This window comes from Rhodamnia argentea, chromosome 8 (assembly GCF_020921035.1).
Source record: "Rhodamnia argentea isolate NSW1041297 chromosome 8, ASM2092103v1, whole genome shotgun sequence".
NCBI classification, from domain to species: Eukaryota; Viridiplantae; Streptophyta; class Magnoliopsida; order Myrtales; family Myrtaceae; genus Rhodamnia; species Rhodamnia argentea.
The window spans coordinates 17,504,223-17,519,802 of NC_063157.1; the positions used below are offsets into that span (position 1 = coordinate 17,504,223).

Consider the following 15,580-nt stretch of genomic DNA (forward strand, 5'->3'; position numbering starts at 1 on the left):
TATCATCATGCAAGCGTCTCATTCCATCCTTCGGACTTTGACCGGGTATTGCATAATATAGCTTAGTAATTTTGCATCGCAACTGTTGCACTATATCCTTCTTAAACTCTTTATAAGACAGTCGACTCACACCGATGAGGACAAAAGCCACATCTCCACCGACATATTTAGTCTCATTATCTCCAATTACAAACTTCCCATCGTAGAAAACTTTGACCGGCGCGGTCGTATCGCCCGTGGTAACATTGTTGATTCAGAAAATAATTATTTCTATAACGGACACCACAATGCAAGCTATGTTGACACTGCATGAAAGATAAAATATATTTTTTATATAACAAGGACCACAACACAAACATGCAATATAAAAGAAATAATTTTTATAGCATTCTCTATCATCTGCTAACAATTTTGCTAGCCTTTGCAGCCAATTACAATCAGTTTTTTCTCCATCACGGGGACCACAACAACATAAAACTTTAACAATGTAGTTATAGAAAAAAAATCTTTTTTTATAATGGGGACCACAACCCTCGACTTTGCACAAAAGAAAGAATAATTTTTTCCATGACAGACAAGGACCACAACAAAGCAAAGACACGACAACTTCATCACTCGGTCCCCACTACCCCATCACATTCGGTAAACAACAATCTCGTTGTCGGCCGGTGGACACAAAACGACATAAGGTACAACTCAGAAAATGAAACTCACCTTTATACTATGCCAGCGATACCCTAATTTTTCCCTCCAACGGATCGCCTTTCTCTCCTTTTCTTTCGCTTTCACTCACTGTCAATAACGCCAAAATGAATAAACATGTGTGTCGTTTATTAATCACTTCACACAAACAAAAAATCACTTACCTTTGCTTGTGTCAACCTCGGTTCGTCACGCGACAAACACTTCCTCTGCCTTCAGAAACTCCGACATGAATCACAAGAATAGAGTAGGGCCTTCGATCGATTTGCTTGAGACACTAAAGATTGATGAAGATCGGAGCCCTAATTTCATTTGGCGAGCGTCGAATCTATCGGACAGAAATCGATTTGCGAGAGGGAAGGTTTGGAGCCCTAATTTTCCTCGAGCCAATTTTGATCGTTCTCTCTCTCGATCTCGAAGGCGGGTTTAAGAGTTGATCGTGCGGCGTCGTTTTCTCTTTAAGAGGGACATGCTGGAGAAGAATTTGCACGGTGGACTTGTAACTCTTTTTTTAATTTCCACGTCACAATAAAACATTAAGTAAAAAGTCCACGTAGGATGTTTTGCCGGAGATGGCACTCAAGTGGTCCCTTTTGCTCCGATTTGGTACTTAGGTGATCGAAAAAAAAGTTGTGGCACTCAAGTGATCGCCGTACAAAAGTTATGGCACTTGTACTATACTTACCCCCTTTTCAAACACATTTGAATATGCATTTGATATGAAAAATCCCCACGGAGAGTTAATTTTCATGAAAATGACCCGAAGTTCTTCAAATGGGATTGTTTTAAATGAATTTTCAAAAGGAGGTTGCCTCAATGAGAAGAGATAAGTCATATCCTAAACACATCCTACAAACACTTGAGGGAGATGAGTGCCAAAGATTGAGAGAAAACCTTCACCTATGGGTATAGGGATCATTCGTAGTGATTATGTGGATTTAAATTATGAAAGGCACCTTCATTTCATATCCACATACATATCTCTAATTCCTTGCGAGCCCTTTTCAACCAAAAGGAGATTTTTTAATATAACCCTGTTAAGAACCACCCTACATTAGGGGCACAATTAGAGATTCGTTGTTTAACACATTGGAAAAAAAGATTGAAAAATATTTTATTGTACTAACTTGCATTAATCTTTTTGTGATAGCTCTAAGTGATATCCTGTAGAAGCTCGAAACCTTGAGCTAGATGCTCCCTTGGAACCCCCTCTAGAACCTCTACTTTGGTTATCTATTTCCGTTAATTTTCACAATACCTGAGTCAATATAATTCCATGAAGGAATTAGAGACCCAAGCCATCTACTCGAGTCCAGCAGTTCCACACTACTTAATACAACAATAGGCATAAAGTTGACAATCACTCAACCGTAAAGCTCTAAGCACACCTTAACAAGGTAACATTAAACACGTAGCACTAAGCCAATCAATTATGCCAATCACGGGTACATCTTCAAATGCCATGCATAACGCGCCTAACCCTAGTAAATACCTAGGGTCTCTCTATCTAACCATCCCAAAGTCATCGCTCTTTATCACTCCATATCTCATCCAAACTTGGATCGAGCTAACCTTGCTTTGATACCAATTCAAACGGGGATGTCACGGTTCGAACCCTACGAGCTCGTTACCATCCCCTCTAGCCACGCTTACGTACGGTTCTCCAGGATTGAAGGCCAACAAACTCTTACGGAAGCAGAAACCATTCCCGTACAGAAACAAACAACAATACGACAACTTGGGACGGTAAAAGAAACTTATATACATATCCACATATCCCTTACACAAGTCAACCCTAAGGCTTTAGAGGCTACTATACAAGCCTATGACCACCTATAAAAAGATCTAGTGGTTGAAGCCTAACTTTCCTATAAAAGAAAAACACTCAACAAAAGTCAAGAGGCCAACTACACTAGGCCCCATCAACGCTATCATCGGTTTCAGACCCTAAAGTTTCCTCCATCTCCTCATCTATTTCGGGTGGCAGTTCCACATCCGATGGCTCAACAATCTCCACATCCTCTTCTGGCATCGGGTCTTCTAGGTCGGACTTCCAATCCTCGGGACCGGTGTTCGAGCTCGTCACTATACCATCGGGAGGGGCAGCTTGAGTGGGGTCCCATTCCCCAACTTCGTCGTAGGGGATGTTAAAACCCCTCAACGGTCCTATTAGTATGTCCCCATGCCTATAAGTCCAAGCCAGGTATGTATGTGATTTCCAAAAGTTCTCTTTGACATCTACCCGGATGGTAGTAGTATGCCTATAATATACTTTGTCTTCCCCCATAGGATATTCCGTAACTCTTGTCTCCATATCCCGGGGAATTCCAAATCTCTGGGGCGGGTCGTTCACTATCGAGGCGGTGGGTCTGAAAAAAAGATAACCCACGACGGGGTGAGAATAAATCTCAATACGAAAGTTCATAATCCTAGATTATGGCGCTATTGCCTCTGGACACATCCTAGATGAGCGGTTCTCAACCGATCCTCACTCAATCAATGGAACCCACAAAATAAATTTTAGAAATAACCGTCGATCTTTCTCCCAACTTGGTACGCCTTTAAAAGAAATATTACGTTACTTAGAAGGCCGTGTTTAATGCATTAGGCTATGATAAAAATGGACAAATCCGCGTAATAACGCCTCGGGCTATTATATAGTCCGAACCCGCATAATAACACCTTAGGTCAATATAACCCGCGTAATAACGCTTGAGGTTAGTATCCCACATTTAATGCCTCGGGATAATATAATAAACAGAACTTTGCATTTAATGCTTCAAGGTAAAATATGGTCTTATAAATACAAACCCCGCGTAATAACGCTTCAGGGTAAAATTCCGCACTCATGCTCAATTATTCCTTATAAAGACCATATAATAATAATAATCCCTCGATCACTCGACTAATACCACACGATCACATAAAACCTCCCGATCGATCAACCTTAACCACACGATCTCGCTAAACTTCTCGATTAGCAGATCAAGACCACAAAATCTCACAAATTTTCTCTAATAAAATATTGGGACCATGCGATCTTTCTAATTTTTCCCAATTGCTTAATCGAGACCGCTCCATTTAATTATACTGAAGAAATATTCTATCGGGACCACGTGATTCACTCACGTTGAATAATTAATAAATCGAGACCACCCGAGTAAATCACACTAATGCAATAATTAATTTCCACTACACGATCAATTTATGCTAAAATAATAATCATTCTATACCATACAATCACAATTATGCTAACGTAGCAATTAATATATACTGTACGATTAAAATTATACTAACGTGCAATTAATACGAATCATACAATCAAATCATACTAATGTAGCAATTTTGTTGGACCATACGATTAAATTATGCTAACGTACAATTTATACGTACCACACGATTTAGATGTCATAAAGTAGGATTAAATCATAGCCGTACGATGAATCCATACAAAGCAACTTTCAATCATAGCCGTACGATTATTCTAAATAAAGCAACTTTTGATCATGGCCATCCAATTCCAATCATGGAATACTATTCACCTCAAGACCACAAAATTTTCTCTCTCTCCTCTCTCCATTTTCAGCCACCAAGCTTGAAGAACACAACCAAGGAATTTTTCACTCAAAACTACTCAATTCTAAGTCCTTTAGCATCCTAAATACCTAATCAAGATTTAGGAACTAACTTACTTCAAAATCTACCAAATTCTTCGGTGAAAAGTTGAGAAAATTTTTTATCCAAGCGGCGGCTCCGGCGGTCCTCTCTCTACCGACTTTAACCCATGAAAATCCGGTGACTCCGGGTAGCTCACGGTGGTAACTCGGCTTCGGTGGTTCAAGGTGAGGTCTGTGGTAGCTTGGTAGAATTTTGGTGGTGGTGGCAGCGGCAAAGGGAGAATTCGGCCAAGTGAGGTAGAGAGAGAGTAGTGAGAGAAATGAGGCCAATAATGAAGATGAAGGTGAAGACAATAATGATAATAGGTTAGGATATTTTAGGTGGATATTTTGGTCTTGAATTATTGGTCTTGAAAAATGAAGAGAGAGATATTTATGGAGTCCATCAATAATTCACTTAATTTGCTCTTCAAATGCAAGAAGGGTAATTTGATAATTTCTTTCACCATTGACTAGTCAAATTCGGCCATGAAGGGAAAAATGACCAAAATGTCCCTTGACTAAAGTGGAGAAATGGGTATTTTCCAAGGGTAAATAGGTATTTTCCCATTTCCAGTCCTAATTTCATTTTTTCGAACACTTTGGGGCAAACAGCAAAGTATTGTACTCCGGATGAGATAACGTCCAAAATTTAATTATTGGAACTCTTGAAGGTCCGACGTCTAATGTCGAAGTTCGATTCGCGATCAATCTCAATCAATTAAAATTTCAGCGTATTTCAAACTAACGGATGGCTTTTAAGAGTTACACGTATCGACCCGTGATTAATATCACGTTTAAGAATTACTCGAGCCATAGCGACTTTGGTTGTCATTTAACTGGGAGGGTTAATCACTAGTCTCAATGGACACGATCATTAGAAAATAATTTAGGGACGTTCGGAACTCACATGAGGTCAAATAGAATCACCCATGATCCAAGCGTAGAGTATCATCCGAATCGTTCCTTAACCGTTCGGGATTGGCCTATATTGGTCCAAAATATTCCCTCAACAATTTTCATGACCAAAGAGACAATCAAGGATCAAGTTCTTAGGTCAACGTACTTGATTTTCTTAGCTAGTCATTCTCATTTGGTTAGTCTTCTCGAGAGGGATCAATTCTAAGTGAGATTTAGCTTAAATACATCAATGAGACATTTCATTCATTCAAAACTTCGAAAGTGAGTTGAAATACAGGATGTCACATAAGCACCTCGACAGCTGGCCCCTGGCATGTGTTGGCACGTGCTAAATGGCTCATCCGCGTCGGGCATGGATGTGTTAGTCGGTGTCTCCTTTTGGTTGCTCGTGTGTCAGAATTGGACACCAATTTGAGCTCCTTTCCTCTCAGTTTACTTCGGTTATCATTGGCACTGGAAAATGGATTTGTCGTCCCTCGTCCGGCTGTCTCAGCACGTGAAATTGGGCTCTTTGGGATTGGAAATTCGAGGCCTACAAAGCCCACCCCTTGCGATCTTCAATTGGGTACATTTGGGGTGTCAATTTTGGCATTCTCCATTCGGTCTCCTTTGGAGCAAACATGCACGCGAAACTGAAGAGAAATACATTCTGTTCTTCCGCTGGGTCCACCCAGGTTGACAGGGTCGGATCTTCCAACACGGTTGACCCGATTTGACAAAAATGATTTAATTAAGTCAAAATTAGTCCAAAATTTCACAATTTTAATGTCAAAATTGAATTGTAAAACATGGATATAGTCTTAAAATGACCATCTTGAGTCCATTCAGTCCAATTTAGCATAAAACCCCCTAACTCAAAAGTTTGACCCGAGTAGGAATTTGATCAATTGAGGTCTCCAATGACTAATTTGAAAAAAATTGATCTCACCCATGGTATTATAATGATATTTTGAATGAAATCACCTAATTGATCACAATTTTAATGACATGGACCAAACTGAAATTTCAAATAGGTCTATTTTTCAATTTGTTCCATTCGTGGAAATGATTGGACCAAAATGCAATTAAAGGTATTAGAATCAAATTGCAAAACTAGCACAAAGTGAAAAGAACACTAGAAAGGACTCAATTTGAGATTTTCGTTCAACTAGAGACCTAAATGCAAACTTTTTGAATTCAAGGTTCCCGATTGAATTTTTAGGATTTAAAGTGACCATATCAAATTGGGATTAAAATAAAACTAATTGTTACTTTTTTTCATATTTTTCTGGTCACAAATGCTATTTTTCTTATTTTGGGGGTATTTTTTAATTAAAAAATTGATGGAAATTTAGAAAAAAAATTCAGAAAATATTTTTTTGTTCAAAATTGGTTCCCTTGGCTTAGCCAAGGCTTCCAAAGTTTATTTTACAATTTTATCAATTTTTGTTGATTTTTGATCAATTTTCTAAAATAAAGTGACTAAAAATCATGTCTCAACAATTGTTTTCTATTCTACAAAGATCTTCTTGGTGTTAATCATACCATTCTGTAATCTTGCTAGGGATCAATTGTACAAAAGTCAATGTAGTGACTTAATCCAGATAGTGTGATTTATCTTCTAAAGGATTAGCATTTGCCATTTGTGACTTGTTGAGGAGATTACTAGTGCAATCTAGCCCATATTGTGGCTTTTAGTCTATAGAATGGACGTAAGCTTTGTGAATAAACCGAACACTATAAATTGTTGTGTGCTCGTGTCTATCTTGATTTTTCCGTATCATAGCACACAATCTATTCACATTACTTTGAATATCTGCTGAACCAAATATTTTGTCATTATTCGATAATTTCCGCATAAACTGAAATAGTTTCAAAATAACCTATCCCCTCTCCCTCTCTAGGTGACATTGTTAGGTCCAACACCAAACATGTTGAAATTGACTTCCACTTTGTCCATGATTTTGTCACCAAACAACAACTCATTGTATAATTTATCTCCACGGCCGAACAACTGGCTGATGCTCTCACCGAAGCTCTTTCTACAGCACGTTTTGAATTTTTACAAGACAAGTTGAAAATTTGCTATCTTGACTCTTCCACTTGAGGGCATGTATTAACTAAATATAGGTCTATCGATTTTGGAAGTCCATCGTATCTTTGGAAGTTGAAAATTTTTTCATTTTATGTGTTTCTTTTTTTGCAAATAAATCTTCAAAAATATACTCTTGGTTATATAAATATCCACCGAAGTTTAATGGAAATATAAAGCCATTGTTTCATCATGGTTCATGGGAAGAGGAACCGCTCTTTAGGGTTCAATCTTGTATAAGCTAGCTTGAAATGCCTTTCCTTACCACACATGGAGAGCTAGAAATATATAAGTCTCACAGCTATTCTATTTGTGAGATTGTTCATGCTATTAAATGTGACGTGAGATATAAATTTTATTGTCAAAGGAGAGGAAGCTTGCTGTTTTTCCTAGTGCTCAGAAGACTCTTTGCTTGAATTGGGGGTTTTAGAAGCTTTTAATCATATAATGGATCATGTTCATTCATATCATGTCTTAAGTGTTTTTTTGGGCATAAATAACTCTTGTTAAATTTGGATGGATAAGCGTTCATTGGTTTAAATAAAAACAAAAAGTAGACAATGCAATAGATAATGAATGAAAAAGAGCAAGCAAGCCCAATCGTACCTTGATAGTTGACACAAAGATTATCTTTTGCATATGTTTCCTATCGAATATGTATGTGGATAGAAACTTATAAAACTAAAGATAATGAATCAAAGGCAAAGGAAAACAAGACAAATACAAAGAATTCGGGAATTGGTAACACCATCCGTATCAATTTACAAACCATCTAAGCTCATAGGACAGCCATACAAATGTGAATAACGACATAGGCCAACCCGACATATAAATTTTTCTTAAATCCCCTAAATTTTGAGGTACAATTGGGTCCTTAAATGTACTCCCTCTAGATAATTGATTGATCAGTAGTCAAGTAATAAAGATCAAAGATTTCACACCTTAGGATTTGGAAAATTACGCATGGAAAAACATCAATCACATCTCTCTCTCTCGCTCTCTCGGGATAAGTACGGTACAAGTGCCATAACTTTTGTATGGCATTCACTTAAGTGTTATAACTTTCAAAACGTTCCCTTGAATGCCATGTCGGAGCAAAATCATTCACTTGAATGTCATTTTTGCCAAAAAAGCTGATGTGGACTTTTTCCTATTATTTTATTAATTTCTCATTGCCACATGGATTTTCTTTACATTTGCTAATATTTTATGAAACTTTTTTTTATTTTTTATTCATTTTGATGTTTTTATTTTTTAAAATTATTTAATATTTCAAACAAAAAAAAAAGAGAAACCCTTAGGTTTCTCGGTGGTGGCCGCGAGGTCACCGGCGAGGGTCTCGCCGGCCACCACCAGCCGGCCTAGGGGCCAGGGTCTGCTTGCCCTGGGCCGGCGAGGTCGCAACGACCTTGGCCAATGAGGCCGCGACGGCTCTGGCCAATGGCTGTTGCAGCCTTGGTAGTTGCGGGCGAGGGCCTCATGCTCCTCTTGGTCAATGGCCGGAGGGCCGTCGCCTCGACCTCACGACGGCTCGGAAGGTCGAGGCAATGGCCCTCGGGCCATTAGCCGGCCAGGGCGTGACACTCTCGCCCGGATCCGGCGAGGGCTTCGCGCCCTTGCCCGCGATTGCCGAGGTCGTGACGGTCGTTGGCTAGGGCCGCGTAGCCTCACCGGCTCGGGGCAAGCCGACCCCGGCCCCTAGGCCGGTCGGTCTTGCCGACCACCACCAAGAAATCAAGGGTTTGGCCTTTTTTTTTTTTTTGAAATTTTCAATAATTAAACAAACCAGAGAAATAAAATTTGCAAAAAAAAAAAATTAATGAAAATTTCCATGTGTACATTAAATATTTAAAAAAATTGGTTCGCCGGCGCTACGTTAGCTTTTCTGACGTTCACGTTAACAATGATACTCAAGTGAACAAATTTTGAAAGTTGTGGCATTTAAGTAAACGTTTTGAAAGTTATCGTACTCAAGTGAATGCCGTACAAAAGTTTTGACACTGATAGTATACTTATCCCCCCTCTCTCTGCCTCCGTTACTAGAGGAAGGACTCCGTGTTCTCCATTTGGAGGAGATAAATTTACTGATGCGAGAAATTTCGTTTAGTCATAGTAGAGTAGAATGGGAATGGTTGACATGCGAGAAATTTCTTTGTGGGCTTTGAGGATTAGAATTGATAAATCAAGTGCGTATCTTAGACATTGAAGCAGAAACCGGAAGACGGTTCAAACTGTTGGAAAGGTCAGACAAATGGTGCCCAAGAGCATTGTGAATGTCACTTAGCCGGCAGCCACATGTGGCGGGGAACCCAAGGCAGTCTACGAATCCTATACGCATCTGTCAAAATTCTCACTATCTTTTGGACCGCCTACGAGTATATTTAAGACCTCGCCATTAGTGTCATACAAGCGGGGGACGATTTCCGCTGTTCAAAATGACTACTCAAATGGCCCGTCTTTCAAAGCTTCTCCTGATGAGTTTCATCAGCTGTGTTGTGTTGATGCCCTTTGGAGGAGCGTCTGGTGAAGATGGCAAGGCAAGACGAAATTCTTGTCGCTGCGTCTTGGAGCGAATTCAACGTTAGACAGTTTTGATGTTCATTTCCACTGTGTTGATGATTATGTTTTGTGCATTGAGACAGGTTTATGTGGTGTACATGGGCGGACTTCCCAAACAAGCAGACTTCTTGGCGACGTCGGTGCACACCAGCATGCTACAAGAAGTAATTGGCAGGTTGATATTCTTTGTCCTTTCATTTCCTTTCATCAAGTTCTCTAAAGCATCATGAAACTATGTAGCACATTTGATACTTAGTAAACTTTGTCAATTCTATTAAACCAATCAGCGACACATTTTTCACATTAGTATTGTCACTGGGTAGTGCCTAATGTGCTCTGTGCCCCTCAACTTTCTCCTAGAGGATACGATATTAGGGAAAAAGTACACTAGAAGTACCATAACTTATGCACGGCGTTTACTTGAGTGTCATAACTTTCAAAACATTTATTTAAGTGCCATAACTTTCCAAAATCGTTCATTTGAGGCTACGTCGGAGTAAAATTGTTTACTTGAGTGCTATAGTAACTTTTCCACGCGTGCCACGTCGGTTTTCCGGGGTGCTACAGTAACTTTCCGGCGTGCCACGTCAGTTTTCCGGCTCCCACGTCAACATGACACTCAAGTGAACGCTTTTTTAAAGTTATGGCACTTAAGTGAACGTTTTGAAAGTTGTGGCACTCAAGTGAACGCCGTACAAAAGTTATGGCACTTCTAGTGTATTTTTCCCTGATATTAGATAAGCTTGAATTCATTCAAATAGTTAAAAGATGGGTCTATCCTACATGAGGAATGCCCAACAACTCGCATTAATTCTCGATCACATGATTGCCAATAACCGATCGCGTAACATTACTTCTCTCACAGTGAACGATCTTATTCAACATTGCATTTCGAGCTATACATTGGCTTTGATCATTTCTGTGTGTTGACAATGTGGGATTAAGAAGGTCCCTACAGCTAGACATGGATCATCTCGGTGCAGATCATAACCGAGTTTAACCTCGTCATTGAACCATTTTCTTCTGCAGTCGCGCATCGGAGTCGTTAGTGCACAGCTATTCGAGGAGCTTCCATGGATTCGCTGCCAGACTCACTGAAGACGAAGTTGCAGAAATCGCAGGTTCGAAATATACCTAAGTTCCATTGACGATAACAATCCATTCATGACATCGTTCGATGTATTGTAATAGTTCGTCAACCTCTGTATAATCCTCATCAGGAATGGAAGGAGTAGTGTCGGTGTTCCCAAGTGAGAGGCATCAACTACAAACGACGAGGTCATGGGATTTCCTGGGCTTCTCTCAGAGCCTGCAAAGACTACCGGCTGAGAGTGACCTCATTGTTGGAATGTTTGATTCGGGCATTTGGCCTGAAAGTGACAGCTTTAGCGACAAAGGGTTTGGCCCTCCTCCAACCAAATGGAAGGGCACTTGCCAAACCTCCAACTTCACTTGCAATGAGTACTGCATTATGCATCATCTTATTGCTATCTTACGTTGTGTAATGTGATAGTTGACGGAAGCTAATTTCTCTTTCCTGGGTTGATTGTTTTGTAGTAAAATCATTGGAGCCAAATACTACCGGCAAAACACGACACATTTACCAGGGGATTTAGCTTCGCCTAGGGACACCGAGGGTCACGGAACTCACACTTCGTCGACAGCAGCCGGTGGCTTGGTGAGCGGAACGAGCCTATTCGGCCTCGGCTCTGGGACAGCCCGAGGAGGAGTCCCTTCTGCCCGCATCGCCGTGTACAAAGTGTGTTGGGCTGACGGCTGCTACGATGCGGACATACTCGCCGCGTTTGATGACGCCATCGCGGACAGTGTGGACATCATCTCCATCTCCATCAGCCCATTTGTCGCCGGCAATTACTTTGAGAACTCAATCGCGATTGGATCTTTCCACGCGATGAAGCATGGCATACTCACATCAGCGGCGGCAGGGAACTCTGGCCCTAAACCGGCGACTACCACTAATTTTTCTCCTTGGTTTCTCTCGGTCGCAGCTAGCACGATAGATCGAAAGTTCGTCAACAAAGTTCTATTAGGAAACGGAAAGTCTTATGAGGTAAAAGAACCCTACAAATGCCTAATTTTCACTTCAAATACAGATCTGAATTCGTACATTTCTCCTAGTATATCTGCACTACTAAATGGTAGTATGTAGTTAGCACTTCTACATAATGCGATTATTATTTACAGGGAGTCTCAATCAACACTTTCGACCTCAACAACACGATGTATCCCCTGATATATGGAGGAGATGCCCCAAATATTGCACAAGGATTTAATTCGACCAGATCAAGGTGTGTGTCTGTGTATGTTGTTAGAAAGAGTGAGATTGAATATTCACTATGCATCAAATTAATGAACATAGTATATATATCTTGTAGTCTCTGCGTTAAGGATTCTCTGAACAGCGCTTTGGTGAAGGGTAAGATCGTCTTGTGTGATGCACTCACTTCCGCGGACGCCGCACTAACAGCGGGCGCCACCGGCTCAATAATGCGAAACTTGGGAAGCACGGACGTGGCGTTTACCTTCCCAGTGCCTGCCTCCTTCTTGAACGCTGCGGACGGGAGTGAAGTTTCTCACTACCTGAACTCAACTAGGTAAAGCGTTTTGCAATCTCAACCCATTTTAACATCCCCAAAAAAAGAAGGATGTGTTGGCTCAATAATGCAAAATTTGTGGTCAGACACTTACTAAAGAGTGAATGATGTCGGGAACTTTCTTTCCTTTTGTACTAGAAACCCTACAGCAACCATATTTAAGAGCACAGAGACCAAAGATGTGTTGGCTCCGGCGGTTGTTTCGTTTTCGTCGAGAGGCCCAAACCCAATCACCAGTGACATTCTCAAGGTATGATCGGACCCGCGGAGGTGATTTGACGCATCAATTAAGAATTGAGGAGGAATTTGTTCAATTACTTATAATAGCCAGTATTGACATTCATACATGTTGTGTGCAGCCTGATCTCACGGCCCCAGGCGTGGACATTCTAGCAGCGTGGCCCCCGGCTTCGACCATGACCGAGTCATCGGGCGACCCAAGGCGCGTTTCGTACAATATAGTTTCCGGCACATCCATGGCTTGCCCCCACGCCACGGGAGTGGCCGCTTACGTCAAAGCGATACATCCGATGTGGTCTCTGGCAGCTATTAAGTCGGCCCTGATGACAACAGGTAGTGCCTGACATTGCATTAGTGAACCATGGATGATCTTTTACTCCTGAAATCACTAGTAAATTGCACGAGGCATAATGGGTCGCGAAATATACAATCAATAAAATTTAATTGGCTACGAGTTTCCCATGGGCGATTCTGTCAGTACACCTTCTGGCTTTCGCAGCTTCTCCAATGAGTCCTCTCAAGAATACCGATGCGGAGTTCGCATACGGAGCTGGTCACATAAACCCTTCGAAAGCAGCGGACCCGGGTTTAGTGTATGATGCCAAGGAGGCAGATTATGTGCAATTCTTGTGCGGACAAGGTTACAACGCCAGCAGCCTAAGACTCGTCACAGGCGACCAAAGCAGCTGCTCCGACGTAAAAAATGCAACCGTGTGGGACTTGAATTTACCGAGTTTCGTGCTGTCGACTCGGACCAAAGGCTCCAATATCACAGGAGTCTTCCACAGGACCGTCACTAATGTGGGCAGCCCAAATTCCACTTACAAGGCCACTGTGACGGCTCCACAAGGGTTCAACGTTCGTGTCGAACCGCAAACCCTCGCGTTCGAGTTCGTCCTACAGAAGCAGAGTTTCGTGGTGACGGTGGAGGCCATCTTGGAAGCGGGAATGATTTCTGCGTCTCTGGTGTGGGATGACGGTGTTCATCAAGTGAGGAGTCCGATAGTTGCATTCCTGGTTTCCTCCTAGATTAATCGCTGGGTTAATATAGTTTACGTGCATTTGCACAACCGACGTTCATTGCCATTGATCTTTTTAGGTGCAACTAATGTTCAGTGGAAGAAAGTGATGTGCCGGATAATAAGAGGAGCACTTGTCTTTCGATTGTACAGGAAAGCTCCTTAATTTGTACCATTTAAAGCTGTTAAAGGCTCAATTCTGGTTAGGTGTTTCTACTAGTTTTCCTGGGAAGTTTGTATCATTAAATGTAGTTGCTAAGTATTAATCTTGGCGTTTCTTTATATATTGTGCCCTTGTATACATCTGCAAAGTGAAGCTATGCTAGGAATTATTGTCTAAATCACAGAATATGGCTTACTTACTAACCATTTTATATTACGTCGTGCATGAGCTGTGACACGGCATGGCATTAGTCAGGATGCCATGTCGGTTCTCGAAAAGAAATTATGAGAATGAACTAAATCGAATCCAAATCATTTAAAATGGTGGATCACATGTGAGCCCCCCACATGTACATACAGCTTCAATGACCTCATGAACTAAAACTTCTTTTATTTCTTTATAAGCGAATGCTGAAAACATGTCTGATTTCTCTCCTGCCTTATAAAATATACAGAAGCGGATAGTACAAGCTTGATGATCCAAACGTAGAAGTTGTCAGTCGTAATAATCTAATAGAGCCAATGCTATTCCTATCTCCAAGAGTAACTTCCTCTATATATCTTGCATAGAGCTAAAATTGGAAACTAGACATAGCCGGAAAATGGATACAAAAACAGAAGTCCATTTCACGATTCAGATTCAATTTATTAGAAATACTAGATTTATTGAACAATTTCTCTTTTTGAAAAGCCCTTTTATTATGGCCAACGCTTCTCACAACTTTTGAACCACTTGAAAGTTGGCGTGCGAGGGCGTTGCAGCCCTCGTCGGTCTTGGTCGAGGGTGTGGCGACCGTTGCCCAACTCAGGTGAGGGCCACAATGCCCTTATCAGCCCTTATGATTTGGAAAAAATTGTGCCCAATTAATTTTTGTGTTTCTCCATATATCATGCGCTTGTATATCATGCCCGATTGTCTTACGTGGAAGCACCAATCGCGCCCTTCAGGCCCATAAGGTTAGGAAAAAAAACTAACGAAAAGAACAGAAAAAGGAAAAAATATTAAAAATCAAAAAGTTATTAAAATATTTAAAATACCCCAGTCAATACCATCAATGTAACGTTAGCATCGGCCGGTCAAATGGACTAAATTGGTACAAATGCAAAAGGTTTAAAACTAAATTGACAAAAACAAAAAAAGTTTAGAACTGAATTAGCAAAATTATAATAGGTTTATCACTTTTTTAGTAATTTTTTCCTAATCCGGTGTGGACTAAGCAAAGGCGTCCTTCGAAAGCTCTTTTGAAGATTAATCTAATTGCCTAATTCAGTTTTTGTATATCTTTTTTTTTTTTTTGGTCGGAAGTAAAATTTCCAATTCACATGAAAGAAAGGTACATAATTTCAACGAAAAAATACAAATCCCACAAAGAAAGTAAATTTGAAAAGTGAATAAACTTGGTACCGGAGATTTGCTAGACGGATCCGCCACAATATCAAAGTACAATTAGCTGCCAATCAACGAATCTTGCATCATCATCAGTAATGAACACACACCGAGATTTCCCTTTCCGGTAGCTACAAGTTTGCCAAAAGGTAGTACGCATTTAGGTTCAGCATACTTAGCACCAATCACCATAAAGAGACATCAACAATAATAACAAGTTGAAAGAGTACAGAGAATTCCTAATAAAT

At 40.6% G+C, this 15,580-nt stretch overlaps 1 protein-coding gene across 1 annotated transcript; it reads left to right on the forward strand.

The window, feature by feature from the left end:
• Positions 1 to 9,998: 9,998 nt before the first annotated feature.
• On the forward strand, positions 9,999 to 13,793 carry LOC125316230 (cucumisin-like). Its single transcript, XM_048283997.1, has 9 exons — positions 9,999 to 10,084; positions 10,939 to 11,030; positions 11,130 to 11,370; positions 11,467 to 11,980; positions 12,115 to 12,218; positions 12,306 to 12,524; positions 12,663 to 12,774; positions 12,884 to 13,097; positions 13,264 to 13,793. The coding sequence occupies exons 1-9, from the start codon at positions 10,008 to 10,010 to the stop codon at positions 13,791 to 13,793; spliced, it is 2,103 nt and encodes a 700-aa protein (XP_048139954.1). The 5' UTR covers positions 9,999 to 10,007.
• Positions 13,794 to 15,580: the final 1,787 nt, after the last annotated feature.

Excerpts from the sequence above, each read along its gene's own strand:
- LOC125316230 (XM_048283997.1), top strand. The coding sequence starts at position 10,008 with ATGGGCGGACTTCCCAAACAAGCAGACTTCTTGGCGACGTCGGTGCAC. Across the intron at positions 11,371-11,466 it reads TCCAACTTCACTTGCAATGA|TAAAATCATTGGAGCCAAAT; the intron begins GTACTGCATTAT and ends ATTGTTTTGTAG. Across the intron at positions 13,098-13,263 it reads GTCGGCCCTGATGACAACAG|CTTCTCCAATGAGTCCTCTC; the intron begins GTAGTGCCTGAC and ends TGGCTTTCGCAG.